General features: G+C 49.5%; 1 protein-coding gene across 1 annotated transcript in view; it reads left to right on the top strand.

The window, feature by feature from the left end:
• Positions 1-25,470, top strand: part of LOC124040699 (microtubule cross-linking factor 1-like) — a 137,003-nt gene that overhangs the window by 88,930 nt on the left and 22,603 nt on the right. The window contains exons 10-16 of the mRNA XM_046357774.1: positions 612-770; positions 16,021-16,188; positions 17,720-17,992; positions 18,978-19,247; positions 21,061-21,080; positions 23,223-23,470; positions 24,927-25,429. Coding sequence (XP_046213730.1) covers positions 612-770; positions 16,021-16,188; positions 17,720-17,992; positions 18,978-19,247; positions 21,061-21,080; positions 23,223-23,470; positions 24,927-25,429 — 1,641 coding nt within the window. The remainder of the gene's footprint in view (positions 1-611; positions 771-16,020; positions 16,189-17,719; positions 17,993-18,977; positions 19,248-21,060; positions 21,081-23,222; positions 23,471-24,926; positions 25,430-25,470) is intronic.

The following is a 25,470-nucleotide window of genomic DNA, read 5'->3' as shown; positions in this document are numbered from 1 at the left end:
TATTCTGTGTCTGTAGTTGTGTATAATAACCCTGTTATTCCATGTCGGTAGTTGTATACTAACCTTGTTATTCCGTGTCTGTAGTTGTATAATAACCCGGTTATTCTGTGTCTGTAGTTGTATAATAACCCGGTTATTCCGTGTCTGTAGTTGTATAATAACCCGGTTATTCCGTGTCTGTAGTTGTATAATAACCCCGTTATTACGTGTCTGTAGTTGTATAATAACCCGGTTATTCCGTGTCTGTAGTTGTATAATAACCCGGTTATTCCGTGTCTGTAGTTGTATAATAACCCGGTTATTCCGTGTCTGTTGTTGTTTAATAACCTTGTTATTCCGTGTCTGTAGTTGTTTAATAACCTTGTTATTCCGTGTCTGTAGTTGTGTATAATAACCTTGTTATTCCGTGTCTGTAGTTGTGTTTTTTAATAACCTTGTTATTCCGTGTCTGTAGTTGTGTATAATAACCTTGTTATTCCGTGTCTGTAGTTGTGTATAATAACCTTGTTATTCCGTGTCTGTAATTGTGTATAATAACCTTGTTATTCCGTGTCTGTAGTTGTGTTTAATAACCTTGTTATTCCATGTCCTGTCTGTCCCACCATGAGAAGATGGAGAGTATTCCAGAGCTGATCTTGGAGCACGGAGAGGGAGAGACGGAGAGAGAGGACAGGGACAGGTCGTTTACCCAGCTACCTCAGATAGACTGCCCCGAGCCTGACTCCACAACCCAACTCCCCTCCTCTGAACGCCTGCAGCACCAGACACAGGTAGGGCACAACGGATTTCCTCTCTGTTGATACACTCAAAGGTTAAAGTGCACTTTGGATGAGTACAAAGTCTGTTCAAGTACAGTGGAGTTCAACGATCCAAATAATACTATTTCCTGTCTCTGCGCACAGTATCTGAATGTTGCCTTCCCAGCTACGGTACTAAAGGCGTGTTGGCCAGTGAGGAGACATGCAATCATTTTGCAGGAGGCGGTTTCTCTCGCCGAGAAGAAACTTGATTCCTGTAGCCGTTGATGCTATCTGTTTCCATCTGTTATGTTTTGACCTTTCGGTGACTAGTCCTACGCTCTAACCACTAGGCTACCCTGCCTCCTCTACACTCTAACCACTAGGCTACCCTGCCTCCTCTACACTCTAACCACTAGGCTACCCTGCCTCCTCTACACTCTAACCACTAGGCTACCCTGCCTCCTCTACACTCTAACCACTAGGCTACCCTACCTCCTCTACACTCTAACCACTAGGCTACCTGCCTCCTCTAACCACTAGGCTACCTGCCTCCTCTACCCTGCTACCCTCTAACCACTAGGCTCCCCTACCTCCTCTACACTCTAACCACTAGGCTACCTGCCTCCTCTAACCACTAGGCTACCTGCCACCTCTACACTCTAACCACTAGGCTACCTGCCTCCTCTAACCACTAGGCTACCTGCCTCCTCTACCCTGCTACCCTCTAACCACTAGGCTACCCTGCCTCCTCTACACTCTAACCACTAGGCTACCTGCCTCCTCTACCCTGCTACCCTCTAACCACTAGGCTACCCTGCCTCCTCTAACCACTAGGCTACCTGCCTCCTCTAACCACTAGGCTACCTGCCACCTCTACACTCTAACCACTAGGCTACCTGCCTCTTCTAACCACTAGGCTACCTGCCACCTCTACACTCTAACCACTAGGCTACCTGCCTCCTCTAACCACTAGGCTACCTGCCTCCTCTAACCACTAGGCTACCCTGCCTCCTCTAACCACTAGGCTACCTGCCTCCTCTACCCTGCTACCCTCTAACCACTAGGCTACCCTGCTACCCTCTAACCACTAGGCTACCCTGCCACCTCTACACTCTAACCACTAGGCTACCCTGCCACCTCTACACTCTAACCACTAGGCTACCTGCCGCCTCTACCCTCTAACCACTAGGCTACCCTGCCTCCTCTAACCACTAGGCTACCCTGCCTCCTCTACACTCTAACCACTAGGCTACCTGCCTCCTCTAACCACTAGGCTACCTGCCACCTCTACACTCTAACCACTAGGCTACCTGCCTCCTCTAACCACTAGGCTACCTGCCTCCTCTACCCTCTAACCACTAGGCTACCCTGCTACCCTCTAACCACTAGGCTACCCTGCCACCTCTACACTCTAACCACTAGGCTACCTGCCGCCTCTACCCTCTAACCACTAGGCTACCTGCCACCTCTAACCACTAGGCTACCTGCCACCTCTACACTCTAACCACTAGGCTACCTGCCTCCTCTAACCACTAGGCTACCCTGCCTCCTCTAACCACTAGGCTACCCTGCCTCCTCTAACCACTAGGCTACCTGTCTCCTCTAACCACTAGGCTACCTGCCTCCTCTAACCACTAGGCTACCTGCCTCCTCTAACCACTAGGCTACCTGCCTCCTCTAACCACTAGGCTACCTGCCTCCTCTAACCACTAGGCTACCCTGCTTCCTCTACACTCTAACCACTAGGCTACCTGCCTCCTCTAACCACTAGGCTACCTGCCTCCTCTAACCACTAGGCTACCTGCCACCTCTACACTCTAACCACTAGGCTACCTGCCTCCTCTAACCACTAGGCTACCCTGCCGCCTCTACACTCTAACCACTAGGCTACCCTGACGCCTCTACACTCTAACCACTAGGCTACCCTGCCGCCTCTACGCTCTAACCACTAGACTACCCTGCCGCCTCTACACTCTAACCACTAGGCTACCCTGCCGCCTCTACGCTCTAACCACTAGGCTACCCTGCCTCCTCTACGCTCTAACCACTAGGCTACCCTGCCCCCTCTACGCTCTAACCACTAGGCTACCCTGCCGCCTCTACGCTCTAACCACTAGGCTACCCTGCCACCTCTACACTCTAACCACCAGGCTACCCTGCTACCCTCTTCGTTTTTGACCTTTCGATTACTAGTCCAACGCTCTAACCACTAGGCTACGCTGCCACCTCTACACTCTAACCACTAGGCTACCCTGCCACCTCTACACTCTAACCACTAGGCTACCCTGCTACCCTCTTCATTTTTGACCTTTCGGTTACTAGTCCAACGCTCTAACCACTAGGCTACCCTGCTACCCTGTTAGTTTTTGACCTTTCGGTGACTAGTCCAACACTCTAACCACTAGGCTACCCTGCCGCCTCTACACTCTAACCACTAGGCTACCCTGCCGCCTCTACGCTCTAACCACTAGGCTACCCTGCCACCTCTACACTCTAACCACTAGGCTACCCCTCTACACCTAACCACTAGGCTACCCCACCTCTACACTCTAACCACTAGGCTACCCTGCTACCCTCTTCGTTTTTGACCTTTCGGTTACTAGTCCAACGCTCTAACCACTAGGCTACCCTGCTACCCTGTTAGTTTTTGACCTTTCGGAGACTAGTCCAACACTCTAACCACTAGGCTACCCTGCCACCTCTACACTCTAACCACTAGGTTACCCTGCCACCTCTACACTCTAACCACTAGGCTACCTTGCTACCCTGTTAGTTTTTGACCTTTCGGTGACTAGTCCAACGCTCGAACCACTAGGCTACCTGCCTCCTCTACACTCTAACCACTAGGCTACCCTGCCACCTCTACACTCTAACCACTAGGCTACCCTGCCACCTCTACACTCTAACCACTAGGCTACCCTGCCGCCCCTACACTCTAACCACTAGGTTACCCTGCCACCTCTACACTCTAACCACTAGGCTACCCTGCCACCTCTACACTCTAACCACTAGGCTACCCTGCCACCTCTACACTCTAACCACTAGGCTACCCTGCCACCTCTACACTCTAACCACTAGGCTACCCTGCCACCTCTACACTCTAACCACTAGGCTACCCTGCCACCTCTACACTCTAACCACTAGTCTACCCTGCCATCTCTACACTTTAACCACTAGGCTACCCTGCCACCTCTACACTCTAACCACTAGGCTACCCTGCCACCTCTACACTCTAACCACTAGGCTACCCTGCCACCTCTACACTCTAACCACTAGGCTACCCTGCCACCTCTACACTCTACCCACTAGGCTACCCTGCCACCTCTACACTCTAACCACTAGGCTACCCTGCCACCTCTACACTCTAACCACTAGTCTACCCTGCCACCTCTACACTCTAACCACTAGGCTACCCTGCTACCCTCTTTGTTTTTGACCTTTCGGTTACTAGTCCAACGCTCTAACCACTAGGCTACGCTGCCACCTCTACACTCTAACCACTAGGCTACCCTGCCACCTCTACACTCTAACCACTAGGCTACCCTGCTACCCTCTTCGTTTTTGACCTTTCGGTTACTAGTCCAACGCTCTAACCACTAGGCTACCCTGCTACCCTGTTAGTTTTTGACCTTTCGGAGACTAGTCCAACACTCTAACCACTAGGCTACCCTGCCACCTCTACACTCTAACCACTAGGTTACCCTGCCACCTCTACACTCTAACCACTAGGCTACCTTGCTACCCTGTTAGTTTTTGACCTTTCGGTGACTAGTCCAACGCTCTAACCACTAGGCTACCTGCCTCCTCTACACTCTAACCACTAGGCTACCCTGCCACCTCTACACTCTAACCACTAGGCTACCCTGCCACCTCTACACTCTACCCACTAGGCTACCCTGCCACCTCTACACTCTAACCACTAGGCTACCCTGCCACCTCTACACTCTAACCACTAGTCTACCCTGCCACCTCTACACTTTAACCACTAGGCTACCCTGCCACCTCTACACTCTAACCACTAGGCTACCCTGCCACCTTTACACTCTAACCACTAGGCTACCCTGCCTCCTCTACACTCTAACCACTAGGCTACCCTGCCTCCTCTACACTCTAACCACTAGGCTACCCTGCCACCTCTACACTCTAACCACTAGGCTACCCTGCCACCTCTACACTCTAACCACTAGGCTACCCTGCCACCTCTACACTCTAACCACTAGGCTACCCTGCCACCTCTACACTCTAACCACTAGGCTACCCTGCCTCCTCTACACTCTAACCACTAGGCTACCCTGCCACCTCTACACTCTAACCACTAGGCTACCCTGCCACCTCTACACTCTAACCACTAGGCTAGCCTGCCACCTCTACACTCTAACCACTAGGCTACCCTGCCACCTCTACACTCTAACCACTAGGCTACCCTGCCACCTCTACACTCTAACCACTAGGCTACCCTGCCTCCTCTACACTCTAACCACTAGGCTACCCTGCCACCTCTACACTCTAACCACTAGGCTACCCTGCCACCTCTACACTCTAACCACTAGGCTACCCTGCCACCTCTACACTCTAACCACTAGGCTACCCTGCCTCCTCTACACTCTAACCACTAGGCTACCCTGCCTCCTCTACACTCTAACCACTAGGCTACCCTGCCACCTCTACACTCTAACCACTAGGCTACCCTGCCACCTCTACACTCTAACCACTAGGCTACCCTGCCACCTCTACACTCTAACCACTAGGCTACCCTGCCACCTCTACACTCTAACCACTAGGCTACCCAGCCTCCTCTACACTCTAACCACTAGGCTACCCTGCCACCTCTACACTCTAACCACTAGGCTACCCTGCCTCCTCTACACTCTAACCACTAGGCTACCCTGCCACCTCTACACTCTAACCACTAGGCTACCCTGCCACCTCTACACTCTAACCACTAGGCTACCCTGCCACCTCTACACTCTAACCACTAGGCTACCCTGCCACCTCTACACTCTAACCACTAGGCTACCCTGCCACCTCTACACTCTAACCACTAGGCTACCCTGCCACCTCTACACTCTAACCACTAGGCTACCCTGCCACCTCTACACTCTAACCACTAGGCTACCCTGCCACCTCTACACTCTAACCACTAGGCTACCCTGCCACCTCTACACTCTACCCACTAGGCTACCCTGCCACCTCTACACTCTAACCACTAGGCTACCCTGCCACCTCTACACTCTAACCACTAGTCTACCCTGCCACCTCTACACTCTAACCACTAGGCTACCCTGCTACCCTCTTTGTTTTTGACCTTTCGGTTACTAGTCCAACGCTCTAACCACTAGGCTACGCTGCCACCTCTACACTCTAACCACTAGGCTACCCTGCCACCTCTACACTCTAACCACTAGGCTACCCTGCTACCCTCTTCATTTTTGACCTTTCGGTTACTAGTCCAACGCTCTAACCACTAGGCTACCCTGCTACCCTGTTAGTTTTTGACCTTTAGGAGACTAGTCCAACACTCTAACCACTAGGCTACCCTGCCACCTCTACACTCTAACCACTAGGTTACCCTGCCACCTCTACACTCTAACCACTAGGCTACCTTGCTACCCTGTTAGTTTTTGACCTTTCGGTGACTAGTCCAACGCTCGAACCACTAGGCTACCTGCCTCCTCTACACTCTAACCACTAGGCTACCCTGCCACCTCTACACTCTAACCACTAGGCTACCCTGCCACCTCTACACTCTAACCACTAGGCTACCCTGCCGCCCCTACACTCTAACCACTAGGTTACCCTGCCACCTCTACACTCTAACCACTAGGCTACCCTGCCACCTCTACACTCTAACCACTAGGCTACCCTGCCACCTCTACACTCTAACCACTAGGCTACCCTGCCACCTCTACACTCTACCCACTAGGCTACCCTGCCACCTCTACACTCTAACCACTAGGCTACCCTGCCACCTCTACACTCTAACCACTAGTCTACCCTGCCACCTCTACACTTTAACCACTAGGCTACCCTGCCACCTCTACACTCTAACCACTAGGCTACCCTGCCACCTTTACACTCTAACCACTAGGCTACCCTGCCTCCTCTACACTCTAACCACTAGGCTACCCTGCCTCCTCTACCTCTAACCACTAGGCTACCCTGCCACCTCTACACTCTAACCACTAGGCTACCCTGCCACCTCTACACTCTAACCACTAGGCTACCCTGCCACCTCTACACTCTAACCACTAGGCTACCCTGCCACCTCTACACTCTAACCACTAGGCTACCCTGCCTCCTCTACACTCTAACCACTAGGCTACCCTGCCACCTCTACACTCTAACCACTAGGCTACCCTGCCACCTCTACACTCTAACCACTAGGCTACCCTGCCACCTCTACACTCTAACCACTAGGCTACCCTGCCACCTCTACACTCTAACCACTAGGCTACCCTGCCACCTCTACACTCTAACCACTAGGCTACCCTGCCTCCTCTACACTCTAACCACTAGGCTACCCTGCCACCTCTACACTCTAACCACTAGGCTACCCTGCCACCTCTACACTCTAACCACTAGGCTACCCTGCCACCTCTACACTCTAACCACTAGGCTACCCTGCCTCCTCTACACTCTAACCACTAGGCTACCCTGCCTCCTCTACACTCTAACCACTAGGCTACCCTGCCACCTCTACACTCTAACCACTAGGCTACCCTGCCACCTCTACACTCTAACCACTAGGCTACCCTGCCACCTCTACACTCTAACCACTAGGCTACCCTGCCACCTCTACACTCTACCCACTAGGCTACCCTGCCACCTCTACACTCTAACCACTAGGCTACCCTGCCACCTCTACACTCTAACCACTAGTCTACCCTGCCACCTCTACACTCTAACCACTAGGCTACCCTGCTACCCTCTTTGTTTTTGACCTTTCGGTTACTAGTCCAACGCTCTAACCACTAGGCTACGCTGCCACCTCTACACTCTAACCACTAGGCTACCCTGCCACCTCTACACTCTAACCACTAGGCTACCCTGCTACCCTCTTCGTTTTTGACCTTTCGGTTACTAGTCCAACGCTCTAACCACTAGGCTACCCTGCTACCCTGTTAGTTTTTGACCTTTCGGAGACTAGTCCAACACTCTAACCACTAGGCTACCCTGCCACCTCTACACTCTAACCACTAGGTTACCCTGCCACCTCTACACTCTAACCACTAGGCTACCTTGCTACCCTGTTAGTTTTTGACCTTTCGGTGACTAGTCCAACGCTCGAACCACTAGGCTACCTGCCTCCTCTACACTCTAACCACTAGGCTACCCTGCCACCTCTACACTCTAACCACTAGGCTACCCTGCCACCTCTACACTCTAACCACTAGGCTACCCTGCCGCCCCTACACTCTAACCACTAGGTTACCCTGCCACCTCTACACTCTAACCACTAGGCTACCCTGCCACCTCTACACTCTAACCACTAGGCTACCCTGCCACCTCTACACTCTAACCACTAGGCTACCCTGCCACCTCTACACTCTACCCACTAGGCTACCCTGCCACCTCTACACTCTAACCACTAGGCTACCCTGCCACCTCTACACTCTAACCACTAGTCTACCCTGCCACCTCTACACTTTAACCACTAGGCTACCCTGCCACCTCTACACTCTAACCACTAGGCTACCCTGCCACCTTTACACTCTAACCACTAGGCTACCCTGCCTCCTCTACACTCTAACCACTAGGCTACCCTGCCTCCTCTACACTCTACCCACTAGGCTACCCTGCCACCTCTACACTCTAACCACTAGGCTACCCTGCCACCTCTACACTCTAACCACTAGTCTACCCTGCCACCTCTACACTCTAACCACTAGGCTACCCTGCTACCCTCTTTGTTTTTGACCTTTCGGTTACTAGTCCAACGCTCTAACCACTAGGCTACGCTGCCACCTCTACACTCTAACCACTAGGCTACCCTGCCACCTCTACACTCTAACCACTAGGCTACCCTGCTACCCTCTTCATTTTTGACCTTTCGGTTACTAGTCCAACGCTCTAACCACTAGGCTACCCTGCTACCCTGTTAGTTTTTGACCTTTCGGAGACTAGTCCAACACTCTAACCACTAGGCTACCCTGCCACCTCTACACTCTAACCACTAGGTTACCCTGCCACCTCTACACTCTAACCACTAGGCTACCCTGCCACCTCTACCTCTGTTAGGCTACCCTGCCTCCTCTACACTCTAACCACTAGGCTACCCTGCCACCTCTACACTCTAACCACTAGGCTACCCTGCCACCTCTACACTCTAACCACTAGGCTACCCTGCCACCTCTACACTCTAACCACTAGGCTACCCTGCCACCTCTACACTCTAACCACTAGGCTACCCTGCCACCTCTACACTCTAACCACTAGGCTACCCTGCCACCTCTACACTCTAACCACTAGGCTACCCTGCCACCTCTACACTCTAACCACTAGGCTACCCTGCCACCTCTACACTCTAACCACTAGGCTACCCTGCCACCTCTACACTCTAACCACTAGGCTACCCTGCCTCCTCTACACTCTAACCACTAGGCTACCCTGCCTCCTCTACACTCTAACCACTAGGCTACCCTGCCACCTCTACACTCTAACCACTAGGCTACCCTGCCACCTCTACACTCTAACCACTAGGCTACCCTGCCACCTCTACACTCTAACCACTAGGCTACCCTGCCACCTCTACACTCTACCCACTAGGCTACCCTGCCACCTCTACACTCTAACCACTAGGCTACCCTGCCACCTCTACACTCTAACCACTAGTCTACCCTGCCACCTCTACACTCTAACCACTAGGCTACCCTGCTACCCTCTTTGTTTTTGACCCGGTTCTAGTCCAACGCTCTAACCACTAGGCTACCCTGCCACCTCTACACTCTAACCACTAGGCTACCCTGCCACCTCTACACTCTAACCACTAGGCTACCCCTACCCTCTTCATTTTTGACCTTTCGGTTACTAGTCCAACGCTCTAACCACTAGGCTACCCTGCTACCCTGTTAGTTTTTGACCTCGGAGACTAGTCCAACACTCTAACCACTAGGCTACCCTGCCACCTCTACACTCTAACCACTAGGTTACCCTGCCACCTCTACACTCTAACCACTAGGCTACCTTGCTACCCTGTTAGTTTTTGACCTTTCGGTGAAGTCCACGCTCGAACCACTAGGCTACCCTGCCTCCTCTACACTCTAACCACTAGGCTACCCTGCCACCTCTACACTCTAACCACTAGGCTACCCTGCCACCTCTACACTCTAACCACTAGGCTACCCTGCCACCTCTACACTCTAACCACTAGGCTACCCTGCCACCTCTACACTCTAACCACTAGGCTACCCTGCCACCTCTACACTCTAACCACTAGGCTACCCTGCCACCTCTACACTCTAACCACTAGGCTACCCTGCCACCTCTACACTCTAACCACTAGGCTACCCTGCCACCTCTACACTCTAACCACTAGGCTACCCTGCCACCTCTACACTCTAACCTAACCACTAGGCTACCCTGCCACCTCTACACTCTAACCACTAGGCTACCCTGCCACCTCTACACTCTAACCACTAGGCTACCCTGCCACCTCTACACTCTAACCACTAGGCTACCCTGCCACCTCTACACTCTAACCACTAGGCTACCCTGCCACCTCTACACTCTACCCACTAGGCTACCCTGCCACCTCTACACTCTAACCACTAGGCTACCCTGCCACCTCTACACTCTAACCACTAGTCTACCCTGCCACCTCTACACTCTAACCACTAGGCTACCCTGCTACCTCTCTTTGTTTTTTGACCTTCGGTTACTAGTCCAACGCTCTAACCACTAGGCTACCCTGCCACCTCTACACTCTAACCACTAGGCTACCCTGCCACCTCTACACTCTAACCACTAGGCTACCCTGCCTACCCTCTTCATTTTTGACCTTTCGGTTACTCCAACGCTCTAACCACTAGGCTACCCTGCTACCCTGTTAGTTTTTGACCTTTCGAGACTAGTCCAACACTCTAACCACTAGGCTACCCTGCCACCTCTACACTCTAACCACTAGGTTACCCTGCCACCTCTACACTCTAACCACTAGGCTACCTTGCTACCCTGTTAGTTTTTGACCTTTCCTGACTAGTCCAACGCTCTAACCACTAGGCTACCCTGCCACCTCTACACTCTAACCACTAGGCTACCCTGCCACCTCTACACTCTAACCACTAGGCTACCCTGCCACCTCTACACTCTAACCACTAGGCTACCCTGCCACCTCTACACTCTAACCACTAGGCTACCCTGCCACCTCTACACTCTAACCACTAGGCTACCCTGCCACCTCTACACTCTAACCACTAGGCTACCCTGCCACCTCTACACTCTAACCACTAGGCTACCCTGCCACCTCTACACTCTAACCACTAGGCTACCCTGCCACCTCTACACTCTAACCACTAGGCTACCCTGCCACCTCTACACTCTAACCACTAGGCTACCCTGCCACCTCTACACTCTAACCACTAGGCTACCCTGCCACCTCTACACTCTAACCACTAGGCTACCCTGCCACCTCTACACTCTAACCACTAGGCTACCCTGCCTCCTCTACACTCTAACCACTAGGCTACCCTGCCTCCTCTACACTCTAACCACTAGGCTACCCTGCCACCTCTACACTCTAACCACTAGGCTACCCTGCCACCTCTACACTCTAACCACTAGGCTACCCTGCCACCTCTACACTCTAACCACTAGGCTACCCTGCCGCCTCTACACTCTAACCACTAGGCTACCCTGCCACCTCTACACTCTAACCACTAGGCTACCCTGCCACCTCTACACTCTAACCACTAGGCTACCCTGCCACCTCTACACTCTAACCACTAGTCTACCCTGCCACCTCTACACTCTAACCACTAGGCTACCCTGCCACCTCTACACTCTAACCACTAGGCTACCCTGCCACCTCTACACTCTAACCACTAGGCTACCCTGTTAGTTTTTGACTATAACACACCACAGTATAACCTGGTACATGTCCTATAACACACCACAGTATAACCTGGTACATGTCCTACAACACACCACAGTATAACCTGGTACATGACCTATAACACACCACAGTATAACCTGGTACATGTCCTACAACACACCACAGTATAACCTGGTACATGACCTATAACACACCACAGTATAACCTGGTACATGTCCTACAACACACCACAGTATAACCTGGTACATGACCTACAACGCACCACAGTATAACCTGGTACATGTCCTACAACACACCACAGTATAACCTGGTACATGTTGTTAGACATTACTGCACTGTTGGAGCTAGGAACAAGCATTTCACTCCTGTAACGTTTGTCGTTGGGAGAAAGAGAGGAGGACCATGGTGCAACGTGGTAAGTATTCATTATGCCTTTTAATGAAAACGAATACTCAAACAAAATCGATAAACGCAACAGTTCTGTATGGTGAACACACACTACAGAAAAGAATCACCCACAACTTTAAAGGTGAAACCAGGCTACCTAAATATGGTTCTCAATCAGGGACAACCAGGCTACCTAAATATGGTTCTCAATCAGGGACAACCAGGCTACCTAAATATGGTTCTCAATCAGGGACAACGATTGACAGCTGCCTCTGATTGAGAACCATACCAGGCCGAACACAGAAATGCCAAATTATAGAAAAAAGAACATAGACTGCCCACCCAACTCACGCCCTGACCATACCAAAAAGCACATAGACTGCCCACCCCAACTCACGCCCTGACCATACCAAAAAGCACATAGACTGCCCACCCCAACTCACGCCCTGACCATACCAAAAAGCACATAGACTGCCCACCCCAACTCACGCCCTGACCATACCAAAAAGCACATCGACTGCCCACCCCAACTCACGCCCTGACCATACCAAAACAAAGACATAACAAAAGAACTAAGGTCAGAACACGACAATTACAACCCGCGATAACATCTGTTAAATATGTGTATGGACCAATAACATCTGATAAATATGTACATGTGACCAATAATAACTGATATGATTCATAATAAGCTGGTCTTCAATACATCTAAAACTAAAAACATTGTATTTGGTTCAAAACTGACTCTCTAAGATCTAAACCTCAACTGGAGTTGTGGAAGTTGAATTCCTAGGAGTAACACTAGGGTCAATTATCATGAATCAAGTCATATTGGCAAAGTTGTTGTGAAGAGGAGAGTCTGTTTTTAAAATATGTTCTGCGTTTTTTGACACAAAGATCATCTGTACTAGTTGTTCAGACTCTGGCCTTGACCCATCTTGATTACTGTCTGGTAATATGGTCAGGTGCAGTAATGTAACAACGCTGCAGCTGGCTCAGAGCAGAGCAGCACACCTCGCCTTTTAACGACACACACAGAACTGACTTGCATGCCAGTCTTTCCTGGTTGACGAGAGATCAATTGCTTCTCTTCTAGTTTTTTTATTTATTTTTTATATTTTTTTGTTTTACCCCTTTTTCCCCCCAATTTCGTGGTATCCAATTGTTTAGTATCTACTATCTTGTCTCATTGCTACAACTCCCTTACGGGCTCGGGAGAGACGAAGGTTGAAAGTCATGCGTCCTCCGATACACAACCCAACCAAGCCAAGCCGCACTGCTTCTTTAACACAGTGCCATCCAACCCGGAAGCCAGCCGGAATAAACACCGTGCACCTGGCAACCTTGGTTAGCGCGCACTGCGCCCAGCCCGCCACAGGCGTCGCTGGTGCGCGATGAGACAAGGACACCCCTACCGACCAAGCCCTCCCTAACCCGGGCGACGCTAGGCCAATTGTGCGTCGTCTCCCGGTCGCGGCCGGTTACGACAGAGCCTGGGCGCGAACCCAGGGACTCTGATGGCACAGCTGGCGCTGCAGTACAGCGCCCTTAACCACTGCGCCACCCGGGAGGCCATCTCTTCTAGTTTTTATAAGAAATATTACTGTGATTTAAAATTCCCGATCTGCTTAATCAATATAGTTCATACATCCATACAACATAACAAGACATGCCACCAGAGGTCTCTTCACAAGTTCCCCAAAGGTCCAAAATGAATTCACGGCAACTCACGCTATTATACAGAGGCATGAATCTCCCTTTCATCTCCGATTTGCTCAAGCAAACAGAAAAATGACCTTTAAAAAAACAACAACATCTCATGGAACGGCGGGACTGTGAGGGGGACACACAAACACACGTTATTTTGTTGTGTTGTGGTATTGTTTGTATATGGTTGTACTTTTAATGTGTGTGATCCTTGTCTATCAGTGTATCAGTGTTTTGTTATATACAACTGAGACATAAACTGAACAAGTTCCACAGACATGTGACTAACAGAAATGGAATAATGTGTCCCTGAACAAAGGGAGGGTCAAAATCAAAAGTAACAGTCAGTATCTGGTGTGGCCACCAGCTGCATTAAGTACTGCAGTGCATCTCCTCCTCATGGACTGCATCAGATTTGCCAGTTCTTGCTGTGAGATGTTACCCCACTCTTCCACCAAGGCACCTGCAAGTTCCCGGACATTTCTGGGGGGAATGGCCCTAGCCCTCACCCGCTGATCCAACAGGGCCCAGACGTGCTCAATGGGATTGAGATCCGGGCTCTTCGCTGGCCACGGCAGAACACTGACATTCCTGTCTTGCAGGAAATCACACACAGAACAAGCAGTATGGCTGGTGGCATTGTCATGCTGAGGGTCATGTCAGGATGAGCCTGCAGGAAGGGTACCACATGAGGGAGGAGGATGTCTTCCCTGTAACGCACAGCGTTGAGATTGCCTGCAATGACAACAAGCTCAGTCCGATGATACTGTGACACACCACCCCAGACCATGACGGACCAGAGTACAGGCCTCTGTCTAACACTCATTCCTTCAACGATAAAACCGAATCCGACCCTCACCCCTGGTGAAACAAAACCGTGACTCGTCAATGAAGAGCACTTTTTGCCAGTCCTGTCTGGTCCAGCGACGGTGGGTTTGTGCCCATAGGCGACGTTGTTTTCGATGATGTCTGGTGAGGACCTGCCTTACAACAGGCCTACAAGCCCTCAGTCCAGCCTCTCTCAGCCTGTTTACGGACATTTTGAGCACTGATGGAGGGATTGTGATGTCTGGTGAGGACCTGCCTTACAACAGGCTTACAAGCCCTCAGTCCAGCCTCTCTCAGCCTGTTTACGGACATTTTGAGCACTGATGGAGGGATTGTGATGTCTGGTGAGGACCTGCCTTACGACAGGCCTACAAGCCCTCAGTCCAGCCTCTCTCAGCCTGTTTACGGACATTCTGAGCACTGATGGAGGGATTGTGATGTCTGGTGAGGACCTGCCTTACGACAGGCCTACAAGCCCTCAGTCCAGCCTCTCTCAGCCTATTGCAGACAGTCTGAGCACTGATGGAGGGATTGTGCGTTCCTGGTGTAACCCTGGCAGTTGTTGTTGCCATCCTGTACCTGTCCCACAGGTGTGGTGTTCGAATGTACCGATCCTGTGCAGGTGTTGTTGCACGTGGTCTGCTACTGCGAGGATGATCAGCTGTCCGTCCTGTAGCGCTGTCTTAGGCGTCTCACAGTAAGGACATTGCAATTTATTGCCCTGGTCACATCTGCAGTCCTCATGCCTCCTTGCAGCATGCCTAAGGCACGTTGATGCAGATGAGCAGGGACCCCGGGCGTCTTTCTTTTGTTGTTTTTCAGAGTCAGTAGAAAGGCCTCTTTAGTGTCCTAGGTTTTCATAACTGTGACCTTAATTGCCTACCGTCTGTAAGCTGTTAGTGTCTTAACGACCGTTCCACAGGTGCATGTTCATTAATTGTTTATGGTTCATTGAACTTGGGAAACAGTGTTTAAACCCTTAACAATGAAGATCTGTGAAGTTATTTGGATTTTTATGAATTATCTTTGAAAGACAGGGTCCTGAAAAAGGGACGTTTCATTTTTTGCTGAGTTTAGTATGTGGTGTAGAGTTATAGTTTGTGTAGATGAACTTGGAAATGAAAAGCACGACTTGTGTTTGAAACAGCTGACATTATTAGGTAAATAGAAAGGACACTGATATCTTGAATAAATCCAGTTTCATTCTCTCTCTTTCACCTCCTCACCTCGCTACCTCTCCCTCACCTCCCCTCCTCCTCCTCCTCGACCCCCTTCCTCACCTCCTCCTCCCCCGCTCCTCCTCTCCAGGTGGGGGAGAACCGTAGGGTGCTCCATGCGGTGCGCTCCCTGTTAGAGGAGTTCAGGTCAGAGTTGAGGGAGGAGGAGAACAGGAGGTGCCAGCTGCAGCAGAACTATGCCAATGACAAGGCTTCCTGGGAGGTCAAATGGGCAGAGATGAAGTGTCACGTTGCTCAGGTAACTCTAATCCAGACGCACACACACACACACACACACACACACACACACACACACACACACACACACACACACACACACACACACACACACACACACACACACACACACACACACACACACACACACACACACACACACACACACACACACACACACACACACACAGAGCAACAACAAGGCATCCTGGAATGTCAAATGGGCCGAGATAAAGTGTCACGTTGCTCAAGTAACTTACTCAAGATGTCTGCCTTAAAGAGACAGCATCACTGGGATGCAGATGTCTGCCTTAGAGATTATAGAGGCAGCATCACTGGGATGTAGATGTCTGCCTTAGAGACAGCATCACTGGGATGTAGATGTCTGCCTTAGAGACAGCATCACTGGGATGTAGATGTCTGCCTTAGAGACAGCATCACTGAGATGTAGATGTCTGCCTTAAAGGGATTAAAGAGACAGCATCACTGGGATGTAGATGTCTGCCTTAAAGAGACAGCATCACTGGGATGCAGATGTCTGCCTTAAAGAGATTATAGAGACAGCATCACTGGGATGTAGATGTCTGCCATAAAGAGATTATAGAGTCAGCATCACTGGGATGTAGATGTCTGCCTTAAAGAGATTAAAGAGACAGCATCACTGGGATGTAGATGTCTGCCTTAGAGACAGCATCACTGGGATGTAGATGTCTGCCTTAGAGACAGCATCACTGGGATGTAGATGTCTGCCTTAAAGAGATTAAAGAGACAGCATCACTGGGATGTAGATGTCTGCCTTAGAGACAGCATCACTGGGATGTAGATGTCTGCCTTAGAGACAGCATCACTGGGATGTAGATGTCTGCCTTAAAGAGATTAAAGAGACAGCATCACTGGGATGTAGATGTCTGCCTTAGAGACAGCATCACTGGGATGTAGATGTCTGCCTTAGAGACAGCATTACTGGGTTGTAGATGTCTGCCTTAGAGACAGCATCACTGAGATGTAGATGTCTGCCTTAAAGAGATTAAAAAGACAGCATCACTGGGATGTAGATGTCTGCCTTAGAGACAGCATCACTGGGATGTAGATGTCTGCCTTAGAGACAGCATCACTGAGATGTAGATGTCTGCCTTAAAGGGATTAAAGAGACAGCATCACTGGGATGTAGATGTCTGCCTTAAAGAGACAGCATCACTGGGATGCAGATGTCTGCCTTAAAGAGATTATAGAGACAGCATCACTGGGATGTAGATGTCTGCCTTAAAGAGATTATAGAGGCAGCATCACTGGGATGTAGATGTCTGCCTTAGAGACAGCATCACTGGGATGTAGATGTCTGCCTTAAAGAGATTATAGAGACAGCATCACTGGGATGTAGATGCCTTATAGAGATTAAAGACTGATTGTAGGCAGGTCACCTGACTGACTGAGTTTCTCCTGGTCAGCTGACACGGTCAGGAGAAGGACCCATCCTCATACTTCACCACATTGTTATGGATTGTTCATCAACTGTATTAATCTATTGCCTGTCTGTTTATGTTTTCAACCAGCTGGAAGAGGAGAGACGAGAAGAGAAAGGAGAGGTGAGAGGAGAGGCCAGAGGGGAGACGCAGGGAGGAGGAGACCGGGCCTTTAAACAGGAGCGAGAGGAGCACCGTTGCCTCCTGGCAGAGAGCCACAGCACCTCCCTGGACCTCCACTGGAAGCTGCAGCATGGAGAGAAGAGGTGGGGGAGGGAGAGGAGAGGCCTACTGGAACGCTTCGACCAGGAGAGACAAGAGTGGGACAGCAACATGAGAAACATGCACCACGAGATGGAGAGGGTGAGGAGGGGGAGAGAGGAGGGGTAGGGAGAGGAGGGGGAGGGAGGAGAGGGAGGGACAGCAACATGAGAAACATGCACCACGAGATGGAGAGGGTGAGGAGGGGGAGAGAGGAGGGGTAGGGAGAGGAGGGGGGAGGGAGGAGAGGGAGGGACAGCAACATGAGAAACATGCACCACGAGATGGAGAGGGTGAGGAGGGGGAGAGAGGAGGGGTAGGGAGAGGAGGGGGAGGGAGGAGAGGGAGGGACAGCAACATGAGAAACATGCACCACGAGATGGAGAGGGTGAGGAGAGAGGGAGGTGAAGGGAGAGAGGAGGGGGGGAGGGAAAGAGGAGGGAGAGGAGGGGATGGGAGGTAGGGAGAGAGGAGGAGGAAGGGGAGGGAGAGAGGATGTGAAGGGATAGAGGAGGGGAGGGGGGAGAGGAGGTGAAGGGAGAAAGGAGGGAGAGGAGTGAGAGGAGGGGAGGTAGGGAGAGAGAGAGGGGGAGGGGGAGAGAGGAGGGAGGGGAAGGGAGGTAGGGAGAGAGGAGGTGAAGGGAGAGAGGAGGGAGAGGAGGTGGGGCGGAGATGAGGGGGAGGGGGAGATGAGGGGGAGAGGAGGGAGGGAGATGAGGGGAAGGGAGAGAGGAGGGAGAGAGGAGGTAGAGGAGGTGGGGCGGAGATGATGGGGAGATGAGGGGAGAGAGGAAGGAGAGAAGAGGGAGAGAGTGAATATTAACACCATTATATGTCTGAGAAGTTTTGAAATGCATAAGATACACAGTTAATAATGATGAAATCCTTGTGTTAGTTTAACCTCTATCTCTGAAGAGGAAGGAACAATGTCTCACCGTGTTATATTGATGCTTATGGCATTATAAAAGGATCACTGAAAATTATGACCATGTACATTTAGTTTTTGTTTCCCTCTCCTCCCTCCTTCCTTTCCTCTCTTCCCTTTCTCTCTCCTCTCCTCTCTATCCTCTCTATCCTCCCCCCACAGCTACAGAGAGAGCTTAACGTACGGAGGGGCAGTGAGGGCTCACCAACCGACATCAAAGAAGGGGAGAGAGCAGGGGGACACAGGGGTGTCTTTTCCCCCCAGGAGAGCCCATGCAAGGCCCCTCGCTCCCCAAGGTCACCACGCTTTCCTCGCTCTGCCATCCCAGGCCCTGTTTCCCTCCCCACCCGCTCCCACTCCGACTCGGAGGCCCATGAAGAGCAGGGGGATGTAGTGAGGTTCAGAGGCCCAACGGAGAACCTTTTCCTGGACGCTTGACACTGGACCCCCTGGGTGGCCTGAAGGGCCCACCTCCCTGCAGACTGGACTCTGACAAGAGCTTCCCCTGTTTGAACCAGGTGAGACATGTTAGAACTAATTCTCTATGTAGTATAGTGCACTATATAGGGAATAGGGTCTATAGTAGTGCACTATATAGGGAATAGGGTCCATAGTAGTGCACTATATAGGGAATAGGGTCTATAGTAGTACCCTATATAGGGAATATGGTCTATAGTAGTACACTATATAGGGAATAGCGCTCTGGTCTACAGTAGTGCACTATATAGGGAATAGGGCTTTGGTCTATAGTAGTGCACTATATAGGGAATAGGGCCCTGGTCTAAAGTAGTGTACTATATAGGGAATAGGGCTCTGGTCTATAGTAGTGCACTATATAGGGAATAGGGCTTTGGTCTAAAGTAGTGCACTATATAGGGAATAGGGCTCTGGTCTAAAGTAGTGCACTATATAGGGAATAGGGCTCTGGTCTTTAGTAGTGCACTATATAGGGAATAGGGCTCTGGTCTATAGTAGTGCACTATATAGGGAATAGGGCTTTGGTCTAAAGTAGTGCACTATATAGGGAATAGGGCTCTGGTCTAAAGTAGTGCACTATATAGGGAATAGGGCTCTGGTCTATAGTAGTGCACTATATAGGGAATAGGGCTCTGGTCTATAGTAGAGCACTATATAGGGAATAGGGCTCTGGTCTATAGTAGTACCACTATATAGGGAATAGGGCTCTGGTCTATAGTAGTGGGGCCATTTGGGACACCGCCCAGGACTGTATAAAAGTAACAGTTAACCCCTAAAGTGTCTTCAGACCTCAAAAGAGTGGTCTTTTTCAATACTGGTCCAGTGCAGGGTTTTGTACCAGCCCTGCACTATAACACTTCTCTTTGTGTGTGTGTGTGTGTGTGTGTGTGTGTGTGTGTGTGTGTGTGTGTGTGTGTGTGTGTGTGTGTGTGTGTGTGTGTGTGTGTGTGTGTGTGTGTGTGTGTGTGTGTGTGTGTGTGTGTGTGTGTGTGTGTGTGTGTGTGTGTGAGAGATTTCAGGCTCTGAATGAGATTCCAGACAGAGAGGGCCCCTCGAAGTACCAGGAGGAGGAGGAGATGGGTTTTGGCAGCCTGCTTAGGTAACAGCCTTATTGTTACTGTGACAACCTGCCTTGTTGTTGCTGTGACAACCTGTCCTTGTTGTTACTGTGATAACATGCCTTGTTGTTACTGTGACAACCTGTCCTTGTTGTTACTATAACAACCTGTCCTTGTTGTTACTGTGACAACCTGTCCTTGTTGTTACTGTGACAACCTGTCCTTGTTGTTACTGTGACAACCTGTCCTTCTTGTTACTGTGACAACCTGTCCTTGTTGTTACTGTGACAACCTGTCCTTGTTGTTACTGTGACAACCTGTCCTTGTTGTTACTATGACAACCTGTCCTTGTTGTTACTGTAGGTGTGACTTACCTGGATTCATCCAAATTATGTTATTACTGTTTCCACTTACCGTATCTAGACAGGCTGCCATTTTAACATTTACAATAGATATGTTTTCTGCTTTTGGCTGTTGTGTGCTCTGACCTCCACTCACTGTATATTTAGCAAGTCTACTGTACTGATACATCCTTTGGGTAAAGAAATGACTGCTGTAGGAAGAGATTTTGCCTGATGGTTTGTGTTGAAGTATCTCTGTTGAAGTATCTCTGTGAAGTATCTCTGTGAAGTATCTCTGTGTAGTATCTCTGTGAAGTATCTCTGTGAAGTATCTCTGTGAAGTATCTCTGTGAAGTATCTCTGTTGAAGTATCTCTGTGAAGCAGCTCGGTGAAGCAGCTCGGTGATATTCCCTGGTGGTTTGTGTTGAAGCACCTCTGTGAAGCAGCTCTGTGAAGCAGCTCTGTGAAGCAGCTCGGTGAAGCAGCTCGGTGAAGCAGCTCTGTGAAGCAGCTCTGTGAAGCAGCTCGGTGAAGCAGCTCGGTGATATTCCCTGGTGGTTTGTGTTGAAGCACCTCTGTGAAGCAGCTATTTGTGAAAGATCATAATGGTACATGATCCAAGTCATTGCAGCCTGATGATTACTTATTGACTCATTTTATAGCGATCCCTAATGAAATGAAATGCATTAACTGGCCTTCACTAGATGTTTTTATGCTCTGTGAAGAGAGGCTCTAACATGTAGTTTAGACAAGAGATATGCCAGAGAGAGACAGTCCTGCCTGTGAAGAGAGGCTCTAACATGTAGTTTAGACAAGAGATATGACAGAGACAGTCCTGCCTGTGAAGAGAGGCTCTAACATGTAGTTTAGACAAGAGATATGACAGAGAGAGACAGTCATACCTGTGAAGAGAGGCTCTAACATGTAGTTTAGACAAGAGATATGCCAGAGAGAGACAGTCCTGCCTGTGAATAGAGGCTCTAACATGTAGTTTAGACAAGAGATATGACAGAGAGAGACAGTCCTGCCTGTGAAGAGAGGCTCTAGCATGTAGTTTAGACAAGAGATATGACAGAGACAGTCCTGCCTGTGAAGAGAGGCTCTAACATGTAGTTTAGACAAGAGATATGACAGAGACAGTCCTGCCTGTGAAGAGAGGCTCTAACATGTAGTTTAGACAAGAGATATGACAGAGACAGTCCTGCCTGTGAAGAGAGGCTCTAGCATGTAGTTTAGACAAGAGATATGACAGAGAGAGACAGTCCTGCCTGTGAATAGAGGCTCTAACATGTAGTTTAGACAAGAGATATGACAGAGAGAGACAGTCCTGCCTGTGAAGAGAGGCTCTAGCATGTAGTTTAGACAAGAGATATGACAGAGAGAGACAGTCCTACCTGTGAAGAGAGGCTCTAGCATGTAGTTTAGACAAGAGATATGACAGAGACAGTCCTGCCTGTGAAGAGAGGCTCTAACATGTAGTTTAGACAAGAGATATGACAGAGAGAGACAGTCCTACCTGTGAAGAGAGGCTCTAACATGTAGTTTAGACAAGAGATATGACAGAGAGAGACAGTCCTGCCTGTGAAGAGAGGCTCTAGCATGTAGTTTAGACAAGAGATATGACAGAGAGAGACAGTCATACCTGTGAAGAGAGGCTCTAACATGTAGTTTAGACAAGAGATATGACAGAGACAGTCCTGCCTGTTAAGAGAGGCTCTAGCATGTAGTTTAGACAAGAGATATGACAGAGACAGTCCTGCCTGTGAAGAGAGGCTCTAACATGTAGTTTAGACAAGAGATATGACAGAGAGAGACAGTCCTGCCTGTGAAGAGAGGCTCTAACATGTAGTTTAGACAAGAGATATGACAGAGACAGTCCTACCTGTGAAGAGAGGCTCTAGCATGTAGTTTAGACAAGAGATATGACAGAGACAGTCCTGCCTGTGAAGAGAGGCTCTAGCATGTAGTTTAGACAAGAGATATGACAGAGAGAGACAGTCCTGCCTGTGAAGAGAGGCTCTAACATGTAGTTTAGACAAGAGATATGACAGAGAGAGACAGTCCTGCCTGTGAAGAGAGGCTCTAACATGTAGTTTAGACAAGAGATATGACAGAGACAGTCCTACCTGTGAAGAGAGGCTCTAGCATGTAGTTTAGACAAGAGATATGACAGAGACAGTCCTGCCTGTGAAGAGAGGCTCTAACATGTAGTTTAGACAAGAGATATGACAGAGACAGTCCTGCCTGTGAAGAGAGGCTCTAACATGTAGTTTAGACAAGAGATATGACAGAGACAGTCCTACCTGTGAAGAGAGGCTCTAACATGTAGTTTAGACAAGAGATATGACAGAGACAGTCCTGCCTGTGCTGTTTATCTCTATCATGTCCTTACCTACGTCTTCCTTCAAGTGACAGGATTCAGCGGTGATGCTGATGTACTGAATCCTCTCTGAACTCTCTCCTCTTCTCTCCTTTGCTACATTGTCTGATAATGTGTTTTCACTGACACCTTTTCTCTCCTCCTCCTCAGGGCTAAGTCGGTCTGTTCCATGAGTGACTTCCAGCGTCTGATGGACAGCTCTCCCTTCCTGCCTGACAGGGGTCGTCATGGTGACCGTGGCCGTGACGACGTGACTCCGCCCCTGTCACCCGACGACCTGAAGTACATTGAGGAGTTCAACAGTAAAGGTTGGGACTTCCCTGTCCCTGGCCCATCCCCGACACCAGGCCACCACACCCCTACAGCCATGGAGGCCTGGGCAGAACGACCCGCTTCAGGTACTGATGTTGCTCATTGGTTTAATGCTGTCTGTTTTTACCACCACCATTTACATTTTTTATTTACATTTTTTTTTAATTAATTTACAATTAATTTACAACACATGCAAATGACAACATCACACAAACATTCACAGCATCACCCCTACCCAGAACCACCTGCTCCCCCCCATCTCCAGCGCATCAGTCTCCTCCACATGGCCTCAAACTGCAGCATTTTGTTTCTCTCCGTGGCCCAAGCACTTTCAACATTTAGATAATAAAGCATTTTAACCTTCCCATTGTCTTAACGACGGCGGATTGGTTGATTTACAGTTTTTTTTAAAGTCTACGTTTTTTTTCAAGATGATTGACGATAAAAGTGTCATCCAACCCGTCAGGTATCTCATATGTCGTGTCGAGAAATACGCAGACAGACGGATTAAAAAGGACATTTACGTTGTAATACTTTCTGACTGACAATTTTCTAACTCCGCCCATAACTTTATGACATCATAACATTCCCAGAAGGCCTGGATTATTTAGTTAGTTTCAACTTTCTAACTCCGCCCATACCTTTATGACATCATAACATTCCCAGAAGGCCTGGATTATTGAGTTAGTTTCAACTTTCTAACTCCGCCCATAACTTTATGACATCATAACATTCCCAGAAGGCCTGGATTATTGAGTTAGTTTCAACTTTCTAACTCCGCCCATACCTTTATGACATCATAACATTCCCAGAAGGCCTGGATTATTGAGTTAGTTTCAACTTTCTAACTCCGCCCATAACTTTCCCAGAAGGCCTGGATTATTGAGTTAGTTTCAACTTTCTAACTCCGCCCATAACTTTATGACATCATAACATTCCCAGAAGGCCTGGATTATTGAGTTAGTTTCAACTTTCTAACTCCGCCCGTAACTTTATGACATCATAACATTCCCAGAAGGCCTGCATTATTGAGTCATTGTTAGTTTTACGCTTAAGACATGACTCTGCCGTTGTGCTACTAGAATTTGTGAACTTTGTCACTTGTATAATGAATTATATTCATTAGTTTATACTGGATTAAGCGTAGATTTTCATTAACTGTAATTTAGTTAGTTATGATCCAACTGTCCCTCCATCTTGTGCCAATATCAGTTTTTTGTAAGTCTTGGTTCCAGTAGTTTATATTTATTTCTAATATAATTTGATGTCAAAAAGATTTCAAATCAAAAAATGTCTTGATATGAAACATTTAAATTGCACGTCCTTAGATATGATCTACATGAAGTCATTCCAAAAGTCATTTTTAATTCTGTCATGGGAATACATTTATCTCCTATTACCAAGTCATTTACTGTGTCTATGTCTTCAGAATAAAAAATTAAATAATCTATCCAGGGATTGTTCGAAAGGGCTGTCCGTTTCAGAGCTGTATTAGTTAGAATTCTAGTTCTAATCATTCCACATTCTCTCTCTGACTTCCAGAACCATTCCAGCCGGCCTCGTGGTTCCTAACCACCAGCGCCACTTTGACCACCAATACTCAATCCAGCCACGAGCCCCCCTGCCCACCACACTGCCAGCGCTCCCCACTCAGGGGAAACGGGGGTAACATAGGAGGGGGAGCAGGGGTCCACGTCTCCCACAGCCCCACCCGATCCCCCGGGCCCTCCGATCAAGACTACCTGTACCCCAAAGGAACTAAGGGGCAAGGGGGTGGGGGTGTTGGTGAAGTAGGGGGTGCCTCCGGGATTGGGGGGGTAGGAGGTCCAGACGAGGTGTTTGGTGATGGTAGGTGGCCTCCTTCCTGTCATAAGGAGTTATTAGAGGGTGGCGGGGGGGTTGGGGGTCCCATCCCCACGGTGGGGTACGCCTCGTCTCTGGAGCTGCAGCTGTCACGGAACCTCAGTGATGACATGAAGGAGGTTGCCTTCTCCGTTAGGAACTACCGCTCTGGCACCTCGGACCACCTGGAGCAACAGAGACAGGTCTGTTGACGTTGTATCTGTTGTTGTTGTCTAGCTGTTCA

The sequence above is a fragment of the Oncorhynchus gorbuscha genome, linkage group LG08 (assembly GCF_021184085.1).
Source record: "Oncorhynchus gorbuscha isolate QuinsamMale2020 ecotype Even-year linkage group LG08, OgorEven_v1.0, whole genome shotgun sequence".
NCBI classification, from domain to species: Eukaryota; Metazoa; Chordata; class Actinopteri; order Salmoniformes; family Salmonidae; genus Oncorhynchus; species Oncorhynchus gorbuscha.
This window is presented reverse-complemented; position numbering and strand designations above follow the sequence as displayed.